This window comes from Apostichopus japonicus, chromosome 9, assembly GCF_037975245.1.
Source record: "Apostichopus japonicus isolate 1M-3 chromosome 9, ASM3797524v1, whole genome shotgun sequence".
Taxonomy (NCBI): Eukaryota; Metazoa; Echinodermata; class Holothuroidea; order Aspidochirotida; family Stichopodidae; genus Apostichopus; species Apostichopus japonicus.
Window position 1 is genome coordinate 21,890,762 of NC_092569.1, and position 23,433 is coordinate 21,914,194.

The 23,433-nt window shown below is 37.9% G+C and overlaps 1 protein-coding gene across 1 annotated transcript; it reads right to left on the reverse strand.

The window, feature by feature from the left end:
• Positions 1–582: 582 nt before the first annotated feature.
• LOC139973938 (scavenger receptor cysteine-rich domain-containing protein DMBT1-like) lies at positions 583–23,243 on the reverse strand. The gene is made up of 17 exons (XM_071980831.1): positions 23,089–23,243; positions 18,023–18,059; positions 17,665–17,837; positions 16,491–16,755; positions 15,252–15,557; positions 14,142–14,447; positions 13,053–13,358; positions 12,207–12,512; positions 10,037–10,342; positions 9,328–9,633; positions 8,337–8,636; positions 7,538–7,843; positions 6,277–6,582; positions 5,010–5,321; positions 3,573–3,878; positions 3,023–3,328; positions 583–2,477 (listed from the first exon to the last, which is right to left on the reverse strand). The coding sequence occupies exons 1-17, from the start codon at positions 23,167–23,169 to the stop codon at positions 2,176–2,178; spliced, it is 4,530 nt and encodes a 1,509-aa protein (XP_071836932.1). The 5' UTR covers positions 23,170–23,243; the 3' UTR covers positions 583–2,175.
• Between the last annotated feature and the right edge of the window lie 190 nt (positions 23,244–23,433).

Sequence of the window (23,433 nt, forward strand, 5' to 3'; positions counted from 1 at the left end):
GACACGTGAATTTTTTTCAATCTGTCATTATTTGTACATAACTTGAAAACTATAAACGCCTTTTTCTGATAAGATCATAACGTTTGCTGACTGAAAATTTTCATATGAAGCTTCTGAAACAGGCGATTTGCAATATTTAAATAGCGCCACAGAGCCCTGGAATTTAAAACAAACTAAAATAGTTTAGTGCATGACTGACCCGGCAAAACACTTTGTTAAACAATCGACTTCGAACTTTCATCGTGCTTCGAATTCCTATATTGAGGGTACTCAACGTTCACATTCTACCTAAAGGTAGTTCCCTTCCCCGTCACATATTGTTCGCCTCTACGTAAATATGTACCGATCTCTTGTTGTTGGAGAAAATTAATTCTGCACTTCCTTCTTCATTCGTTGACTGAATGGTTGAATGAAAAAGTGGTACAACATTTCTGTAACACAAGGAAACTCCCTCAGGCTATTCAACTCATCAAGCTAAGGTTTTTTGTTTTTGTTTTTTGGGGGGGGGGGGGGTTGGAAACGATAGCTTATTCTTCACATTGGAAACTTTGCTTTCGATTTAACTTAATTATTACCAAAAATATTCGGTAGACAGAGCTATTGATCAATGTTATTGAAATTCATTACAGAACAAAGTCGAATGGTCACAGTCAACTTTGCGAACTGTTTTAAGTAAGAGTAGCTGATAAATATACGCCTTAATGCCAAGTACTACCTCTTGACAACATCCTCGCATGTATCCATGGAAACTATGCATATTCTGTGAAGTGTAAACGAAATATTAAACGTGACTTACGTAACCCTCAGGACAGTTAGAACCAAAGCCGAACAAGAAGCTAATTTAAGTAGTCTGAAAACTCATTGACGATTTTCTTTTACGAAGCTGAAAGAATAATTCTTCTGCAATACCATGTAACAGTGTAGTGTAGTGTTTAACTCCCGAGCATTTTAACCCCAGTTTAATTCTTGCAAAGTCATGGCGTGCCCAAGGACAGTTCTTTTGTATTAGTATTCGGATGTTTGAAACTGTAAAAAGCAGGAGGATCAGTCACTGTTAAATGGATGCACTTGAAACACCAAAGGGATGGTTGTATAGACTAGTGGCGTGCAAAGAGGGAGGTTGTATGGTGCACAAATGGATAAGGAGGGTGACTCGGTGCAATTGGGGATTCCTTTTACAATCAGCGGAGCAAACATAGACCACATCTCTAGGTGTACCACTCACCCATCTCTCTCAGCTTCACACACAATTTCAAGAGTAGTTACAAACAAAACATTCCTTTAAGGCCTAATTATGGAACTTATTAATTAACCTAATATAAAGTTGAAATGTGACTCAGAATGCAGCATTTGCCATCTAAATATTTGTTTCAAGTTGATACCCTACTTAAGTCAGTACGGGGAAGTTTATACACCAACGCTCCCCCTCACTTTGAAATTCAGTTCACGATTATGGTATAAACCTCCCTTATTTCTTTGTAGGGTAATGAGCATAGTACACTACAAACAATATGCTATCCTTGATCTCTTCGATTTTGCTATCACTCATTTAACACTGTGTTTATCTTTTCTTATGTTAGTTTGCTAAGTGTTGACAAGTTAGTATTATGTATTGATGTTTCCGGTAACGTTGGCAAAATAAAAAAGGTTCGTATACATTAACATAAATGACATCGATACTTGCAAAATTAGAACAATGATATATATTATGTCATACGTCTGTTAATATGCGTGAAAGTTACCTCTTATTTAAGTTTTTATCACGTCTAGAAGTATTTATACATAATTCCAACTAAAGGAACGTTTCGACACCACACTTACGGACGTTCAAAACTATATTTCTTTCTTGAACACTACATTTTACTTACTGCTTTCATGTACAGTCATAAACCAAGATATAATCATTGTCAGGAAGCAAAGCATTGAATTCAACTATACCTTCTCACTTGGGAATTAAGAAATAATTGTTTTTTGAATGCTTGTTTTCGGTAATGTTTCAAACTTTAAGGCATTTAAAATGAAGAAAAGACCCATTTAGTACTTGATATATATAATCTACTTCTGCAATAAGAAGGAAATTCATTGCTCCATTGAGAATAACAACATAAAGAATGTCAATGTAAGTGTAAATTAAAAATCAATCGATGGATCAACGCGAGTCGCTGTTGTATTTATTCAACAGTAAACACCGGCGTCCTCCAAGTGCCCACAATTATGAATACCCCAGCCTGCGCTTCCGCATTCTTCAATATTTGCCTCATATCCTGAGCAGGCAGCATCATCAATCCATATTTCGCCATATCCTTCACCAAAGTGTGCACTACCTACTGCGGTTCCATTGCTTTCAAAGCCAAGTTGACGACATATTACTGAGGCATCGTTATCATCCCAGTAATCATCGCAGATCGTTCCCCACTGACCGTCATGGTAAACTTCAATTCGCCCTTCATTCGAGGTTTGACCGCCAACCAGACGCACTGTTAAGAGACATTATATATATATATATATATATATATATATATATATATATATATATATATATATATAAATATATATATATATATATATATACATACATACATACATACATATATACATATAGGGGCTTAGTCAATCTTAAATGAAGCATTTTATATAGTAACTTTTCAACATCCCAAGAAAGAAGCCACCAAGATATAAGATCGATACTACAGCTTAGAATACACGCGATTGTTCTCATCAGAGAACTGTCTTTCATGAGCACTCATGCGAGTATCCAAGCCTGGGTATAGGGTTTAAGTTTTTCTTTCAATCCATTAATACAACTGAAGAAAGGCGGTTTGCCTGAAGTATAATTTTCTTCTGTAAACATTGCAAATGGCATGAATTTATCCGTTTTTCTTAATTGTTTGCTGTTTTTGTAACTTTGTTATCTTTATTATATCTTAATTAGCCAACACACGCCCATCTGGAAGTGTGTGGGTGCGCGGGAAGATGTGTGATGTAATTCGATGCAATGCCAGGTATAAATTCCTAACCTTACCTGTTTCACATCTGACTCCAGCGTCTTTGTGATGCCCACAGTCGTGGTTTCCCCATTCTAACCTGTCACAGTGGTAAATATTACTTTCCAGACCGGAGCAAGACATTTCATTTAACCAAATCGGTCCAGACCCTTCACCAAAGGTCGTTCTACCAGGAGCTCTTCCAATATTACTATAGCCAAGTTGACGACATATAACGGATGCATGGTTGTCCTCCCATCCATCATCGCATATTGTACCCCACTCTCCATCATGGTAGATTTCTACTCGTCCTTCAAGAGAAAAGTTGCCTTCAACTAAGCGAACTGCAATAATAAAGACAATAATAATAATAATAATAATAATAATCATCATCATCACCATCATCATCACCGTCTTCATCACCGTCATCGTCATCGTCATCGTCACCGTCACCGTCGCCGTCAGCGTCGTCGTCGTCATCATCATCATCATTCGATCGATCGATTTAGTTAAATATGACGTAAATGACAAAATGCATCTCATGGAAGGCACACGAGTACCTTCTACTCTACTTCATTTTAATCTTACCGGTATCACAAGAAACTCCAGCATATTCACTATGATCACAGTTGTAATCTCCCCACCCACTACTCCCAATGTTTTCAACCATTTGTCTCGATCCAGAGTAAGAAACTTCGTCCAACAGATTTTGGCTTGAAGCTTCACCAAATTGTGCACTTTGCCAGCTTATTCCGAATTCTCCATAACCAAGTTGACGACAGACTGCAGATGCATTATTGTCATCCCATTCTTCATCACATATTGTTCTCCAGTGACCATCGTGGTATACTTTTACACGGCCTTCTCGTGGACTAATCCCACCAACCAGTCGCACTGTACACAAATCAGAAACAACATTAGCATGTCTCTTTATTGTCATATGGTGGGCATGGATAATGGACATGTGCGGCGCCTTAAGGTGAATGGATTGATTATGAGAAATAAGAAATAGTAGACCAAACATGCTACAAAGTTAACAAACGGAAATCCTGCTAAACTTTAATTATTACTTTACCATTATTATCCAAGTACTTTCCTTCACTGCGATATTGAGTAGATATGTACTGGTGTAACTTATGGACTCATTCCGCACTTTATTATTATTACACAACCGTCGATATCTCTTCTGCAGAAATCGTCAATTTCAACTTTGAGAGTTCCCATACAACGGCATTATTTTGAAGGATTCCTTATTTGGTACAGGTGGTACTCCTTTCTGATGGGTCACTTTACATTCCCAAGAGCTATTTAGAATAAACTGAACGGAGAACTTAAATGTCTCTACGTAAGAGTGTCATACTTTTACATTTAAAAACATCTGAGTCCTTACAACATTTTATAAAGACGAACAATAAAAAAGCTAACCACGTAGTATAATTTAATTTGTGGAATTTAAGGTACATTTTGGGCTGACCAGGTAACAAAAAATGCAGAATTTTAAAACGAGAAAAAAAGACTGAGAAATCTGTAAGCCATCACTAATTCTCCAATATTTGGATACAGAGCAATTTTCTCTTTTAATAATGCGATTGTTTGCTTTAATATCAGAAGCGTTAAATATCACATCGACAGTCGTTTGTTTGTTCTTGACATATTTAAAATGGAGTTCAGAATAGTGCTCTCATGTTCTTAAAACAAAGTAACCGTTTTGTAATCATATTACTACGTTACCTAGTAAGTTAAACATCACCATTATTAAACGTAGTAGGTAGTTTAAATAAATCTCTCTTAAAACAAGCTGTAAATTTCTATTCACTACGTGGATGAAAGCACAATATTTGGTTAATACTTAAAACATGAAAGGTTAATAAACATAGTTTCATTTAAGTATGAGTGACATAGGATGAACAAGATGCCATTTTATGCTGATAGAAGACATTGAAACAAATTCATCGTCGTTCCTTAGAGGAATGAATTGCATCTTTGGTGAATAATGTTACAATGCGTTAGGTCTTTTTATCGTACCTGTACCACAATGAACTGCAAGATCTTCATGATGTCCACAATTGTGTATTTCCCATCCACTGCTCCTACAGTTTTCAATATTATGTTCTGATCCAGAACAAGCAACATCATCCAGCCAAATTGGGCCTGAGCCTGCTCCAACAAAAAAATTTGAATTTGGCAATTCAGTTCCGACGTCTCCATAACCAAGTTGACGACATATTACGGATGTACCGTTGTCATCCCATCCGTGATCACATATTGTACCCCACTGATAATCGTGGTACACTTCTACCCGGCCTTCTCGGGGACTGATCCCACCAACCAGACGCACTGTACAAAATTTAGCAAACAATATAACTTTGACTTTCTCTTTATATTTATGAAAGTATTGTGATATGGTGGCCGTGTCTAAAGGACATGTGCGACGCGTTAAGATCAATGGTTTGATTATAATTTCCTTCTCCATTAGATCCCCCCCCCCCCACCAGGCGCACTGCAATGAAATAAAGAAAAATATTAAATCTAACATACTGATAGCCTTTATGGAATTATTAGTCAATCAATTAAATCATTTTCAGTTTTTCACACTGGAAGGAAAGTATATAATTCCTAAACAGTGGACCAGATTCCCACTGTTTTGTTTTTCTTAGAATAATAACATATCACTGAGAAGGTTGCATGTGGCACACCCGTGCCAGCATATTGACTTGTCATAACGTACGACAATTCTTGTGTCCTAAACATGTTCAATGCTGATTGCGTGACTTAAAATAGTTGTTGTCTTTTAATACCACATAGCTTTGCTGACATTTTCCCTCGGCTAAATAAATTATGTTATTGGAATCGAGAACTGACAATGACATTTGAGCTCTGTAGTGTCTTGTTAATAACGAATGAACACACAATGCATATGTCATAGACTATGTATAGTAAACAGTACTATGATATACACCTATACATCAATCCATCATATTGAAGTTGTTGCCCGTCAAAAGATTTACATGCATAGTACATATATGTAGAATGCATACTACTATGAAAACAGTAAGCCGGTTAAAACAAAGGACCAAGTTACCGTTTTGTCCGAGAAAACACTAACCGTCCATATGTGTAATATTTTGAAAATTACATGGTTTATGAACTGATTATTAAAGTTCTCCTGAACATACATTGCGATAGTATGCATATATATATACATATATATATATATATATATATATATATATATATATATATATATATTATTTATATATATTTTATATATTATTTATATTCCCATAAGCACATGTGTAACAACTGACACCGGCGTCTTCATCGTGTCCACAGTTGTGTATTCCCCATTCTAACCTGTCACAGTGTTGAATATTGTATTCCAGACCTGAACAAGACATTTCATCTAACCAGATCTGTCCAGAACCTTCCCCGAAAATCGCACTGCCTCTGGAAATACCTATATCACTATAACCAAGTTGGCGACATATAACTGAAGCGTCCTTGTCATCCCATTCATGATCACATATTGTCCCCCATTGATCATCGTGGTAGAGTTCTATGCGTCCTTCTTGAGGAAAAGCGCCTCCGACTAAACGAACTGCAATGGTAATAACATATGAAGATGATCAAATTCTAGTAATCTGTGTTGATGCTACCATAGGCAATTTTCAAAACTGCTGGAAACTTTTAAACTTCATCACAATCCCCGACAATTTTAACAACTGATATACACCCAGGAATTGAACAAAGTCTCCAGTTAACGTTTTACTGACTGTATAATGCCCATTTACGGTAATATATGGATATTTTTTGTCGTCATTAGATAAAACTGACAAGCCGTTACATTCACATATATTGACACTACACACCTTAAGTATCACGGAAGTAAAACAATCATGATGTCATATGTGTTGTTATAATAAAGAAGTATTATCAAAGACAGAAATAAAAACTGCCAGCAAAGTTAAGCACAAAAAAGAAACGGTAAAGAAATGCAAGATCAGCTAGAGGATTAACGGATGTGTAGATCAACTCTGAGGGGTGTAAATATGGGATGGAAGTAGTAATGGAGATTGAAAGGAAGGAAAATGGACTAGGAAGGAGAACCGAACATCAAGCTCTTCGTTTTAGCTTTTGCTGTAATTATTTTAATATTATTCATCATTCACAGCACTATCTCATTGTCAGAGGACACATTAACAGGAGAGTTCACCAAGCAATTCAAAGAGACATATAATGTTATTGATCTCATTTAATGCAGACTCTGTAGTATATCCAGTATATCGGTGAATCCAAAACTACTTTCAAGAAACGTGTCCATTGCTTTATACCAACAGTCTACACATTCATGACTAAACTCCAGTTGGGCGACATTTCAACCTTCATAACTCTGCTATTTTGGATATGTTCCTTCAAGGCATTACATTTCTAAGTAAGAGCCCCGATTATTTTACATCTTAAGTATTAAGTTGACTAATGCACCCTCTTTCCTTTAAGGAATTAATACATAAACCTCTAACACGTTAACATTATGTTTCATCTTGCAATCATACCTGTACCACAGTGAACAGATGCATCTTGACTATGTCCACAATTATGCTCCCCCCATGCAATGCTCCCACAATTTTCAATAAGTTGTTCTGATCCAGAGCAAGCTACATCATCCAGCCAAATTGGACCTAAACCCCTGCCAAATTTCGCACTTTGCCATCCAGTTCCAACGTCACCATAACCAAGTTGACGACATATAACTGATGCATCGTTGTCATCCCATCCGTCATCACATATTGTCCCCCACTGACCGTCGTGATAGACTTCTATTCGACCTTCTCGGGGATGTACTCCGCCAACCAGTCGTACTGTAGTAGAAAACAAAACAAGGAACTAGCATATTAATTTCCAAATAACTTGATGAATTTTAATGTAGCAGTATACTAGCAATACTGTTAGTAGTAGTAGGTTTTCAAATGCGTGCAATTTTACCGAGTTTAATTTGACAGAAATGGAATGCAAAGAATCTGCATTACTGCACTGTAGCTAGGTTACAAATTTAAACAATATTTTTCCATGATTAATTGCAATGAGCTTTTGACTCTGTTCGACACGCATCTACTCTCACTTTGATATTTAGTTGTTGATTAATTGTCCATCTAATATGTCTAGTGTACTGAAATGAACTGGGAATTCATGTTCTCGGGAAATGCTTTAACAAGTTGCCTAGCGAGGATTTACGCCAATACCAGCAGTTTGAATATTAAGACCAATGAACTCATTTTCACCGTATTGCTTAATGTGTTAATGCAAAAGTATAGAAATGCGAGAAATGATTTCAATCCCCTGATCACACCTGTCACACAAGAAACTGCAGCATCTTCACCATGTCCACAATTTTGCTCCCCCATTCATTGCTCCCACATTCTTCAATAAGTTGTTCTGATCCAGAGCAAGCTACATCGTCCAGCCAAATTGGATCTAAACCCATGCCAAATTTTGCACTTAGCCATCCAACTCCGATGCCTTCATAACCAAGTTGACGACATATAACTAATGCATCGTTGTCATCCCATTCGTCATCACATATTGTTCCCCACTGACCATGGTGGTACACCTCTACCCGACCTTCTTGAGGAATTGTCCCACCAACCAGGCGCACTGCAGTAAATTTAAGAAACAGTAGTAGGAAAACAGTCAAGTATTGAGCCCGTTAGCTTTGCATACTAAAAGGAAAGATCTATGTTTATTAACAGCAACCGTTCATGACGTCATTGTACGAAAACATGTCACAATAAAGACTAAGCTGTATGTTTTGTTCATCATTATTATTTTTTAAATCATTTTCGTCTCTTTTAACATCATCATCTTATATTACTGAATCCTTTGGCGTTCCTTAGAAATCATCTCTTTCATGTTTGATTTTGCTATTCTTCTCTTAACCTGCAATATTATTGCCAATAACAATTATTTCGACTATCACGGAAACAAACCGTGAAAGTATTCCACTAGATTATACAGCAGCGACCACCATGTACGTGAGACTCATACAAAAAAAAATAGACCTGTTCGAACATAGGCCATTGCATCACCAAGCATATTTCATAGACGGACAAACTACTAACACAATTATTTTCGTATATAAACATAACTTTTGTCAATATTGAAACGTTTTAAAATGTTTTTATTTCAACGTTGAAAATTTTATCTAAAATTTTAAAATATGATGGCAGTATCCACAGTGAAAACAGTTACGTATTGTTTATAACTTAGAACTGACCTAATGTTTTGTTATCTTATTTAGAACTCTGTGGTTAAATATATATATATATTGTCTTCTTACTGAGCTTACCGGTACCACAACTCACTCCAGCATCTTCGTCGTGGCTGCAGTCATGATTCCCCCAATCTGAGCTATCACAGTTGTGAATATCATTTTCCAGTCCCGAACAAGAGATTTCATCTAACCAAATTTGTCCAGACCCCTCACCGAAAGTCGCGGACCCACTGGAGAATCCTTTATTGCTATAGCCAAGTTGACGGCATATAACTGACGCATCGTTGTCATCCCATCCATCATCACATATTGTGCCCCACTGACCTTCGTGGTAAACTTCTACGCGTCCTTCGTGAGAAAATGTACCACCAAATAAACGAACTGTATCATGGATGTAATAAAATGAGGAATATAACAGTTATATTTCACTCCGCATTTGGCATCTGCTCTTTTACTATGCCATTGTAATAAATATTAATGTATGGTATTCCTATACGCAAGTACATATCCGTCTACCGAGAACACATTATCGAAGCTATATGTGGAATTCGGTAACTTTATCAAATAGATTGTCAACCACAGTGCATTATGTTTTTGATAGTGATGTGTTCTGCAGTATTTGACTTTTGTAGTCCCTAGCCTTTGAAGAAATTGATTCTTATAATTCTCACCGTTCTTCCCCCATATTAAGCAGCATGTTCATCGGTAGCTTTTTTTAAAGTTTTAATATGACTCTATAATGTGGAAACACGATAATCGTTCTTCAAAGTGTCACGTAATTTACCTGAACCACAATGAACACCTGCATCATCTCCATGTTCACAATTATGCTGTCCCCATCCGTTGTTTCGACAGTCCTCAATGCGGATCTCTGATCCAGAGCAAGACACATCATCTAACCAAATCTGGCCTGTTCCGGTACCAACTGCTGCACTGTTCCTAGCAGAACCAATGTTACTATAACCAAGCTGGCGACACACAACTGTAGCGTCCTTGTCATCCCATCCATAATCACATATTGTCCCCCAGTGGCCATTGTGATAGACTTCTACTCGTCCTTCTTGAGCAAAGGTACCTCCGACTAAACGAACTGTAATGATAACAACTGATTAGGAATTAACAAAAGATACTTCACTCTTCTGTTCCCGTTAGAAGTCAGCACAAACTGATGGTCTATGTTTCTAAATGACTTCACACTTTCCTTTATCTACCCTCATATTTTCTTGTTCTTCCTGATTCCCGTTTGACCTAATGCCTATAAAATCCCTTTTTTGCTGACTATTTGACTGTTAGAATCCAGTAGTCATAACTTTCGTCTTATTTGTTCCGATATCATAGTCACACAACATGCTAATTATTGAAAACAATTAAACAATTTATTATGGTGTGAGCAGCGACGTAGCCAGGAAATTGAAAGGGGGAGCACTTTTTGCGATTGATATCGATTTTCAAAAATTTAGGCACGACTATCTGAGCGGAGCGCCACCATCGGTTGGCGCGGAGCGTACAAGAAAATTTTGGGTTTTACAAACCCCCCAGATGGCCGGAAACGGCCCTTCCCGAGTGTTCATGCTGGTTCCATGGCCTCTTGCTAACTTGAGACACCTCATTCAATATCACTTTTCAACCCAAAAAACAAACAAGTTAAGATAGTACATAATTCAATAATACATAATGTATTTAAAATTAGCAAGGTACATGTACAGAGTAGTCTTACTTTTCAACTGCTGATACTTGTAGTTACATATATAGATAGGCCAGAAATGTCTTAGATACAACTATAGCCAATAATTGTCTTTGATACAACTGTAAATGTTTAAGTTAGCCTAATAAGAGAAGGCGAGAGCTATCCGACGATTGCCATCTGATTCAAATTTCTCAACTGTTTTCTCAACTGAAATATTATCTGCGTAAACAGGTTCTTAACTAGATGTTACAACACTGACAAGATCGGATCCTATAGTCTGTTTCGGCGGGTAGAGTGTTGAATGAAACGGCACGCGATAGAAATGACAGCCTAAATTAGAAGACTAGGTCACCTAATTAAGCCATATTCTTGCTACGTTCATTTCAATAGTTATTCCTGTCTAGACTCTTAAACTCGTCCAGCAAGCTTATGGATTTGAAATATGGGTGTTTTTAAAAAAAGATAACTTGGCCAAAAAAAGTGTAGGCCCGGGCCCACAGTGCTACATACTGGCTACGCCCCTGATCATATGATATCATATTATCAGCAGATTTTGTTTCCTGTTTGAATTCTTTGACATGTTCTTTTACATAATATATCAGAAAGACAAACATAGTGCTCTTTTACAATTTTTCAAGTAAGATGATTCTTGTTTATTGTCCAATGTCTGGACTTTAATACATTTGACCAACTTAACTGATGGACAATATAAACTTTCATATTTTGGAATATAGCCAGATATGCAGTGGCCTAAAAACAAATATCGTTATCGCAGTGTATTAGCAGTGTAATAATTATTTATAGGAAATGCGTATCACATACGATTGCTAGCTTAGCTTCATAACATGCTGTTCGTGCAACAACTTAGGACGAATCATAGAAAGGATGAGAACGAACGTTGTCGACGTTGTTGTGCATACAGTTCGTGACATTCCATAGAGTGCGGTTAGGTAAGCAATATGTATTTTATTACGCAGTGGCCAACTGTAGGCTTGTAATAGGCTATAGGCTAAATTTAACTAATTGCATCTGCCAAACTAAGTAAGTAGTTGAATCAGTAGGCGTGAATGTTACTACGATTATAATTGAGTTAACGGAGCTGACGAGTATTCAAGATCAAAAGAGCACTGACAAAATACCATGCTAAAAAAACAACAGTTTTTAAACATTTTTTTTCGACACTGAAAGGGGGGAGCGGTCGCTCCCCCTGCTCCCCCCTGGCTACGTCCCTGGGTGTGAGGACCCACGGCCAATATCAAATTGATACCTGTTAGACACTGAACACCAGCGACTTCTCCTACTTCACAATTGTGATGACCCCATCCTCCATTACCGCAGTTGACGATATCATATTCGGTTCCATCACAATTGACATCATCTAACCATATTAATCCTGATTCAGTGCCGTATGGTACATTGGAAATTGCTATACCCTCGGGACTAAAACCCAGCTGAACACACACAACTGACGCATCGACATTATCCCATTGGTCATCACATACTGTACCCCATTGTTTGTCATGATAAACTTCAACCCGTCCTTCATGGGGTACTGGACCGCCAGAAATTCGGACTGAAAAAGAATTGAAAACATTAATAATACAAATATACTGGAAATATATACTAGTATTTTATACATCAACTAATAAATTATTATTTCTCTTCCCAAAAAAATGTTTATGGGTTATTATACAGATAATCAGCAATTTACTTCCCCTCATCGTCTTCCTTTCTTGATTTCATCCATCTCTGCTTGTTTTTATATTTGTTTTGTTACATTTCTTTCCTTGTAGTTATCTCTAGGTTCTCCCTGTAAAGGTGTACCCCCTGTGAAAGCAACCATTTAAAGGAACTGAACAGTCTATGTTAATTCCAGTTCCAAAGATATTGTTTATACTACAAATAATAACGACAGTCCTGTTATATATATATATATATATATATATATATATATATATATATATATATATATATATATATATATATATATATATATATATATATATATATATATATATATATATATATATATATGTATATATATATATATGTATATATATATATATATATATATATATGTATATATATATATATATATATATTTCAAAGTCACCTGTGCTACAAGAAAGGCCAGAGTATTCACTGTGGTTGCAATTTTGTCGATCCCATTCCCGGCTATGACAATCGTTAATATTGTTCTCCAGTCCTGTACAGGCGAAGTCGGTCACCCAAGTTGAACCACTGTCAACCAACGCAGTTCTATCTAAAGCCACACCTCCGACGTGATACCCAAGTTGACGACATATGACTGCTGCGTCTCGGTCATTCCACGAATCACGACATAATATTCCCCACTGACCATTACGGTAAGCCATCACGTGACCTTCTCGAGGAAACACCGAATCACCGACTAAACGAACTGTATGGGTTAAATCATGAACAAAGTTGTCTTCAATTTCCAAAGATCCCGTTATGGTTGTCTCTTGGTAAAAGAGAAACACATCCAACTAATATCATCATCCTGTGTTATAGACACGCTAGTGACTACCAAATCCCAAGAATATATCATATTAATAGAAATGTGCAATACGTCTTGTGTGTGAATGTTTGTCTTTACTCCATTGCTTCAACGATATATGTCAATTTGCATGGTGTGTATTGAGATGTTAACATATTACTTTAGGCAATACATTAGTTCGGCTACTATCCATGTTGAACTTCCATGATACTTTTCGTTTTGGAAAAAAACAAATAACGATATGAAGAACAACCATTGTATCGGCTTCATAAAGTGTCTACTATAGCATACGACAACTTAGTGATCGACAAGTTGTGCTACGTTACTTACACGAACTGCAAGTGTTGGCAAAGTAATTCAACCATGGAATAACGATTGCCGTTTAAGTCTGCAACAACTGACCATATAATGTGTTCTTTAATGTTGGGTTTACAATACAGAACCTTTTGAGGCTGTCGAGGGTAGGATCAGGAAGATTGATCTTTGCAATGTTAAGTCGGTTGGAATACAGGAAACAAATTGTAAAATAAAGTACGCGATAGCTCACATAGTTGTAAGGGGCTTATTTGAGGCAATGACGTGACATAGGGAACACGATCCATGCACTGACGTATCATAAATATCTAAGAGCATTACAACGGAGTGGAATGCAAAGTCATCAGCGACTAAAGAATCACACCTTACCTGTGCCACATATAACTCCGGCGTCTTCACTGTGTCCGCAGTTGTGTTGTCCCCATTGGTTACTTGTGCAATTTTCAATGTTGTTCTCAGATCCATTGCAAGCAATATTATCTAACCAAATTTGACCTACCCCGGAGCCAAAGCTTGCTCTGCAATTAGCAGTTCCGACGTCCCCATAGCCAAGTTGACGACACACGACGGATGCATCGTGGTTATCCCACTCATCATCACATATTGTACCCCATTGGCCGTTGTGGTAAACTTCAACACGGCCTACATGTGGACGTTCTCCACTAGCCAAACGAACTGTAACATAGTGATATTTAGAAAAGAGCATGTAAAGAGCAATAACGGTACGGTACATCTAAATGGCACCACCTTGTATAGTGAATACAAATTCGATATAAAGGCGCCAATAATCGGATATTGTGATTCTGTTTTGGTGTTATATTTGCCACTCGTGAGATCAAACATGATGATAACCAACTCGAAATATATATATATATATATATATATATATATATATATATATCAAGGAAGGATCAGGACTGCAAGAAGAGTGCTCTATGCTATAAAAGCAGAGCCTAAACATTCATTTGTTCAGTTGTCTGACGATCGCCACCCTAAGGGCGTGAAACTCCGAGTAACAGCTGTACTTACCAAGGCATTTACTTATATATATATATATATATATATATATATATATATATATATATATATATATATATATATATATATATACATATATAAAATTGAAAATCGTAATGAGTTGGAAAATCAAGTACAGTGGAAAAACTTCCAGCCTCCACCGGGATTCGAACGAGGGCCTACCGCTCTGTACGCGGACATCCTAACCACTAGGCTATGGACGCTGATTGTATGTCCAAAGGTTTGAAACCGATAAGGAAAGTCGTAATTCCACTATAGGCGTTTGTCACCTGTATCGAACAATACTAGTTCTGTTTTTGGTGACATATTTTGCCTTACTTTAGAGATCAAACATATATTTATATCTATGTAATGTATTGGCCAATATGTATATAACACGGTTCAGTGATTTATATGTCTATGATAAAGCTAGTACGTATAACATAATTGAGACAGTTGTACCTGTTAAACAACGCATTCCAGCATCCAAGTTATGTCCACAATTTTGTTGTCCCCATCCAGAGTTACCACAGTGATCAATGCTGCCCTCTCCTCCGGAACAAGCAATGTTTTCCAGCCATATTGGGCCTGTCCCTTCACCATAGCTAGCGTTACCTGTTGCTATCCCAGTATCACTATAACCAAGTTGACGACAAGCCACCGACGCGTCGTTGTCATCCCAATAATTACCACAAACAGTACCCCATTGACCATCATGGTAAATCTCGACACGTCCTTCCATGTGAGTGGTGCCATTAACAAGTCGAACTGTTAGAACATGTGAACATGATCACAAATGTAAAGGGATCAGTGAAAGCAGGTGGTTCTACACCAAGTCAAGTGTTTGTAAGCGACAAACATACTTTACGTGGTTGATTTAATTATTATCATTACTTTTCCTTATTTTTTTATCGGTTAAGAAGTGAAGGATAATGAAATAACTTTATACCAAAAGCATTTATCCATAAAGGAGTAAATATTAGCAACCAACAGTTTTAAGTTTACAAATAGTTAATCTTCTTTGTTTAATATAATCAACTGCGTGGTAGCTACAATTTGAGTCGAATATCATCATTATTTTTGTAATGATTTCTTTTGATTGATACAACCATGAATCTTTATTGCGATCGCAATAATTACTACAAAGGTAATAGCTATTCGACTGAAATACGATATGACACAATATGTGCACAATATTTGTTTCACAGTTTTTATCATTTGCTAAATGTTAACCGGTATAATTGCATATTGATTTTATTGTAGTCGATAAGGAGATATCGCAAAATAAACAAAAGTCCTACAACATTCACCACCTTCTTGAACATGAAAAATAAGAATTCAATTGTTATATTTATTCAATTTGTCATCACCGTATACCAAAGTACAATTTTCTTCACAGAAGGATTCCCATTTCCATAAATTTAGAAAGAGCAAAAACAAATTAAAGATTAATTATCTGTGTTTTGATTCATTTAAGTGAGACATTTTAATGTACACCAGATCTAGTAGACTATATACAATCAAAATTGCGTCAGCAAGTTAAGTCTTAGTTATAACTTCGTTTTTACATATCACTTGTAATATTAATATCTGTATCTTTAGACAATTCATGGGAACATGCAAACTCAATATTATTTAATACTACTTCTAATTTGCAAATGTTTCTTTCCATCGCGAAGCATATTAGTGAAGTGCACTTACTTTGGTTTGAGGTGTGTAACTCGATATTTGAGAGTGTGTAGTTTCCCCATTCGTCTGTGATCATAAAGTAGTCATAGTGCAGCTTATACATAATATTCGACTCTGTAGAAAATTCCACTCGAAGCTGGTAATTTCTTTGGTTTGTTATATACGCTATTTTGTCAAGTCCGAGCCAAAATTCACTACCATAGAAACCGAAACCATTTTTATAGTCAAACCAAGTTCGATTAAATCCAACAGCTCCGTCCAAGCGCCTTTCTAAGACCTGAAACGTACGAAAGAATGCATTGCTTTCAATAACAGGTCATTGTAGTTTAACGAAAAATTAGAACGAATTGAAAACTGGTTAACACAATTGATCTGAGCAAGCGATTCGCCAAAATGCGAGAGAAACCTATCGCAATAAAATTTTACTCCTGTTTACTAGACGTCGATTATTATAGTCTTACCGGGATCTACCAAAATCCAACAGATCCGTCCAAGTGCCTTTCCAATAGGTCATTGCCTGTGCGCAGATGGGACAGCGGGACGCGTCCCCACCAACGTTTTTTTCAGTGGTGGGGACATGATATACCGTGACCTCACCAATTTGTCTTGACCAATAGCTGCACTTTAATTTAGACTTTATTGAACTTTGGAACAGTTTGATCCAGAATATGCAAATGACATGCAGCAGTTCTCATTTTATTATATTTATCCACAGTATAGGACAGTATAGGACGGAAATCGCATTTGCGGCAATCTATAATTGTTTTCTGGGAGAGGACCCCAGACCCATTCCCAGCCTCATCGTATACAAAAGTCTACTTGGATTCTTTGTCCCCTGATTTTTTCTCTGCAGACGCCCAAGTATTTACTCAAACTAAATTTCTAAGCAATGAGATCTAAAACTTAAGGAGGTTTGGGAGCATCATTGGGTCTGGGAAGTGTTATTTTCGGCAATCTGGGTGGTATATTTGCCAAAAAAATTATTGTATGCTACGCGCGAACCCATGGTCGCGCTCCGCTAAGTATCAGAGAACGGACACGCGTCCCAACCATTATCCAACACTGATCTGCGCCCATGGGTCATTGTATCTTAACATTAGAGTTGTACTTATTTTTAACTGACGTCGTTTGTGTCTTTATTTCCCTTGTATATGTTTCATAAAGCGTGATAGAATCTAATACGTACCGTCCAAACCACATTTTCTAAATCATCTTCGCAGTACACCTCAAATGGTTCTGCATACCCATCGGGCTTGATCTGGTAGACACCAGTGCCCGTACTGCATGTAGAGAACATGGTGAAGGCTTCATTACAATCCCTGGGATACAGAGGTTGTTGAAGGTCAAATATGCTTTTGCCTGCTCAGAATGAAAGTTAAGTTTAAGATAATATAGGCATTGTATTGTAATTGTATGTGAAATTATAGTACTGGTTATTAAATTGTGCACAGGAAAGGTAAAGCATGATGAGTATGTTAACTTGAATGATTGTCAAAATGTAAGGTAATTTAGTTTTATATTGAGGAAGAGATTAAAGAACTTACTCAATGAAAGTCTAGTATCGTAGCTGGTTGCGGCGATCTTCCGATAAAAAAAAATTAAATAATAGTGTTTATTTATATAACAATCGGCCGTCATTTTGGGGATAAATTAAACAAATAAAGGCAATTGTGAATTTAACTTAATTGATATATATATATTGATATATAATTTAATGAAAATATTGTATAAAAAGTAAAATGTCGTGGTCGTTTCACATATAAGCTTTTACAACATTGCAGTATGCCCCGGGACTTTGTTACCTATGAACTACAATTAAAGTGTATTGTAAACTAAACTTAATTCAATTACTGACATGTAGGCTCGGCTTCTGCTGTTGTCCTTTGTGTCGCTGTGGAACACATTTTGTTATCCTGGATGTTGTTGGCCAACAACATCCATACTAAATAAGCCAAGGATTTCTAACACTAGTTTCAACAAGAATAGAGATAAATCGAAATATAAGTTTGTGTATGTATAGCACCCTGTGAGGTTGCATATGTTTCGCAGCTCCTGTTTACATCGATTTTTTGGCAGAAGTTATTCATCATACAATTTTGTAGAATGGACTGTTGTTTTTCGAAATATCAGAGAGTCTGTACATAACATCATTTTTCAATTTGACGGACTAGAAAGTGCATATTTATGTGGTTTTCTTCAAGTTATACGTCTTTGATTCTGCCACGGTTGACTGCCTTCCAACATGCTTAAGTATACCAGCGCACAACTGCTTAGTATCCGTGTATCTTTGACCAAGCCTTTGCTCCGGCTACCGATCCAAGTCTACAACACTCTCAAAAGAAATGGAATAAGTGCTGTTAAGCCAACCAGCCGGGGCACAAAGGGGATTAAAAGGAGAAGAATACCTGTGAGACTGACAAACACACTGGCCAGACAAGTGATTAAACAACGCTCAGCCAACTATGATAACCTTATCAGCCTGGTCAGGGGTCAAGGTCATCCAGGGCCGGACAAAAACAACAACAACAACACAGATCAGCTGATTGGTTCCTTCTCTACTAACTCTATGCCATTGAAACTCTGCCTGATTAACCCTTGCTCCGTGTGCAACAAAGCTACAGAACTTTGTGATTTCACCATGGACAATGCTTTGGATGCATGTGTTATTACTGAGACATGGCTTAAAGGTGATGAGCGAGATGAGGTCATTCTGGCAGAGCTAAAGCCACCAGGTTATCATGTGAAGCATGTCCCCAGGAAAGGTAGAGGAGGGGGCATTGCTGTCATGCACAGAGACTCTATCTTATTGGTACCCAATACATCTAATAGTTACCAATCATTTGAGTGCCTGGAATGTGTGATGCAGACTACTCCTCCTGTGCGCCTAGTGACCATCTACAGGCCACCACCATCAAAGACAAATGGTAACAGCTTTAGAACTTTTATGGAGGAAATAACTGCTTATTTTGAACTTCTCGTCATATCCACCGGTATTCTCCTTGTCCTCGGAGACTTTAATCTACACATTGACAAGCCAGCAGATAAGGAGGGAGCAGAGTTCATTTCTTTAGTGGAGTCACTTGGAATGACTCAACATGTGACTGGGGCTACGCATCGTGGTGGGCACACGCTGGATTTGGTACTGACCAGGAACATGGATAACATTGTGCCACGTGTTGCTGTTGAGGATAAATGTCTCTCTGATCATTACCCCGTGTTCTGTGTGCTACCCCTACACTGCCCTATGCCTAAAACACAGGTAATCACCTACAGAAGGACAAAGGCCATTCAGCCTGACAGCTTCATCTGTGATATTAGTGCCTCATCTCTTGCTTCAATTTCTAGTGACACTCCAGCAGACAATGCCATCAGTCTGTATAACTCTGTCCTATCTTCCATCGTGGACAGTCATGCCCCAAAGAAGACCAGACGCGTTCCGGCGCGTTCACAGCCAGACTGGTATACGGCTCTGATAAGAGAGGCCAAGCAGCAGCGGAGGCAGTGTGAGCGGCTGTGGCGAAAGACCAGGCTTACTGTGCACAGAGATATGTTCATCGAAGCTAAGCGAAAAGTTAACATCATGATAGCAGAAGCAAAGTCAAGTCATTTCCACAACATCATCTCTGAAAATAGCGGTGACTCCAAGAAGCTCTTTTCTGTTGTTAGCAATCTCCTGGGTAGGAAGGCAACACCAACATTACCCCCCGACAAGGATTCTAAGGACCTTGTGCATGAGTTTAGCACATTTTTCATTGACAAGATCACCAGAATTAGAGCCAGTATAGTCAGTGAAGGGAAGTCAAAATCCTTCTCGTTGACAGTGCAGAAACCGCCATCTTGTGCACTAGATATGTGGGAGCCAGCTACAGAGGATGAACTGAAGCGGATCATAATGGCCTCCCCGTCTAAGAGCTGTGGCCTTGATCCGCTGCCTACAAATCTCCTTAAGCAGTGTGTGACACCTCTCTTGCCAGTTATCAGCACTATTGTGAACAACTCCCTCATAACTGGCGATGTACCATCCGCTTTCAAGCTCGCCCATGTGACGCCACTCATCAAGAAACCCTCGCTGGATCCTACCGTTCTCTCAAATTATAGGCCAGTGTCAAACCTTCCATTTGTTTCAAAGATTCTAGAAAAAGTTGTGTCATCCCGTCTTACATCCTATCTTGAACACAATGGTCTACAGGAGACTCATCAATCTGCATATAGGAAACACCACAGCACCGAGACTGCCCTCGTGCGCATTCAGAATGATGTGATGGTAGCTCTTGGAGGTCAGAAAGCGTGCCTGATGGTTCTGTTAGACCTTTCGGCGGCTTTTGATACGGTTGACCACCTCCAGCTTCTTACTACACTCAGTGACCTTGGTGTTAAAAGTACCGCCTTAAAGTGGATGACATCATACCTCAGTGATCGCCAACAGATTGTGTGCCTGGGAAAGGATTCTTCTGACCCTCAGACGTTAGAATGTGGCGTGCCCCAGGGTTCGGTCCTGGGGCCTGTGCTCTTCACGGTATACACGTCTTCACTGGGTCAGCTACTTCGCTCACAGGACATGGACTATCACTTCTATGCAGACGACTCGAGTCTCTATCTTATGTTCCATCCCAATGACATTACTATCACTGTGCACCGTCTAGAGAAGTGCATAACCTCAGTTCGGCAATGGATGTCACACAAATGCCTGAAAATGAATGACTCAAAGACTGAGGTGCTTCTAATATCATCAAAGCATCTGGCCAGAAAGATAGAGTGTCCAAGCCTCATTATTGGTGACCATCAGGTGGAGCCTAGTGATGTGGCAAAGAGCATCGGTGTCATAATGGACAAGCATGCCTCTATGGAAGACCATATAACATCTGTGTGTCGGTCTGCTCAGTACCATCTGTACAACATCGGAAGAATACGAAAATACCTCACCAGAGAAGCCACAGAGCAGTTAATCCATGCTTTCATAACATCTAAACTGGATTATTGCAATGCACTTTTATGTGGACTACCAGTTAAACAAATAAAACGACTGCAAAGGCTTCAAAACATAGCAGCAAGGATCGTTACACTAACAAAAACATCTAGTCATATTACCCCAATATTGCATGAACTTCATTGGCTGCCAGTATCACAGCGGATTAGATTCAAAGTCCTTCTTCTTGTGTTCAAGTGCCAGAACAACATGGCACCTCCATACCTGCAAGATCTGATCCGTCTTTATCAGCCAACAAGAGCCCTACGTTCTTTTGGTCATAGTCGTCTGGAGGTTCCGATCACCAAGACAAACAGCTATGGGAACAGAGCTTTTTGCGTGGCTGGGCCACGCCTCTGGAACGAGCTGCCAGCTGAACTTAGAACTGTTTCTAGTCTAACGACCTTTAAATCAAAGCTGAAAACCTTCCTTTTTAGACAGCATTTTTGCAATATTTAAACTGTGTATTTTAAATTCCTTTCATGTGCAATACTCAAACGTGCATGCTTTTTATTTTTTCATACTCATTTATATTGTATTTAATTCTGCATTTTTTACTACATATTTTGTGTCATATTTTTATATTTCTTTATTTGCTGTTCATAGCGTTTTAGAGCACTTTTGTGGATTTTACGCTTTACAAAATAAATTATTATTATTATTTATTATTATTATATATTAATGTAATGAGACACTAACCCAACCATCATTAGTAGACTGTGTGATAACGATAACTGTCATGAAAATCTTCCCGAGTAACTAAGAGAGATCTTAATCTATTTGGGAGATATCACAGACTTAGTACATCTTCACACACAATGTTGAAGACGATGAAATCAAACTTTATCAAAGAGGCACATGTGCTTCAACGTTTGTCTTTGTTTATTAAAATGTTTCTTTTCTCTAATGCAATTGCGGAATTTAACATAAGGAGCTCAAAATACAACCTAATGGTGGTATTGCTTCCAGGGACTACACTGTTTACATCTACTATGAATACATGATATGTTGTCCCACGTGTTCTTTCACACTGTTTACTAGTTTACCAGTAGAACATCACAATATGGTGCCTTCTTTAATGTGTAAACTACAGTGTGACGGGCTTATAAAATACGGTTAAGACACGTATGCGATATAAAATTATTGCTGTCCAACCGAGCGATAATTTGATCAATGTTATCGCAATTCCCCTAATTTCCTATAGAAAAATACTCTTTCACGGCTCTTAAGTGACGTGTATAGCATATTTGCATGTGTGTATCTTAAACAGGGACGCGTCTAAGGGGAGGGGTGAGCCCGGAGTAGTTTAATCCGATCCCCGTGTAAGGCGGTAGGGAGGTCCTCATTCCTGCAGGAAACAATACCATTTTACACGTGAAACGGTGGATTTTGGGGAATATTTAGACTATTTGTTCTGTAATCAGGTCTACTAGCAAGTTATGCTAATTACTATTTGACGTGTTTGTGTTGGGTCGAAAATAGATGGTGGGGTTACATCCCACACCCCACCCCTGTTTCCGCGACGGCTAACTATGGTAACTTAAATTAGAACATTATATATTTTGCAAATCACCGGTAGAATAAGCAGTTTCCAACGCATCGCAACAATGGTTTGCAATTCGTCAAATGGTGAAAGCAACTTACCATATTCGGCGCAATTGAACCAACAAGGAAAGCAGCTAGCAGCTCACGAATTAATCTTTCGATTGAGTTTTTAAGCTCCATGTTTCCTTCCTTGAGAACAGGACATATAATGCGCACAAACTGGAATGTCTCTCATAGCTGACTGCTAACACACTAACGTGTATACAAATGCTTCCTTTAGTAAATGAAGCGGATCTGATAGGCAAAGTTGTCATCAAGGAATCTTACGACTCTATATCGTTTTTCTTTATGTCTCACAAAGGGCACGTTGCGTTCAACCTTTGTGGTAGTGCCCTTTATACATACAAAACACAATATATATATATATATATACATATGTAATAT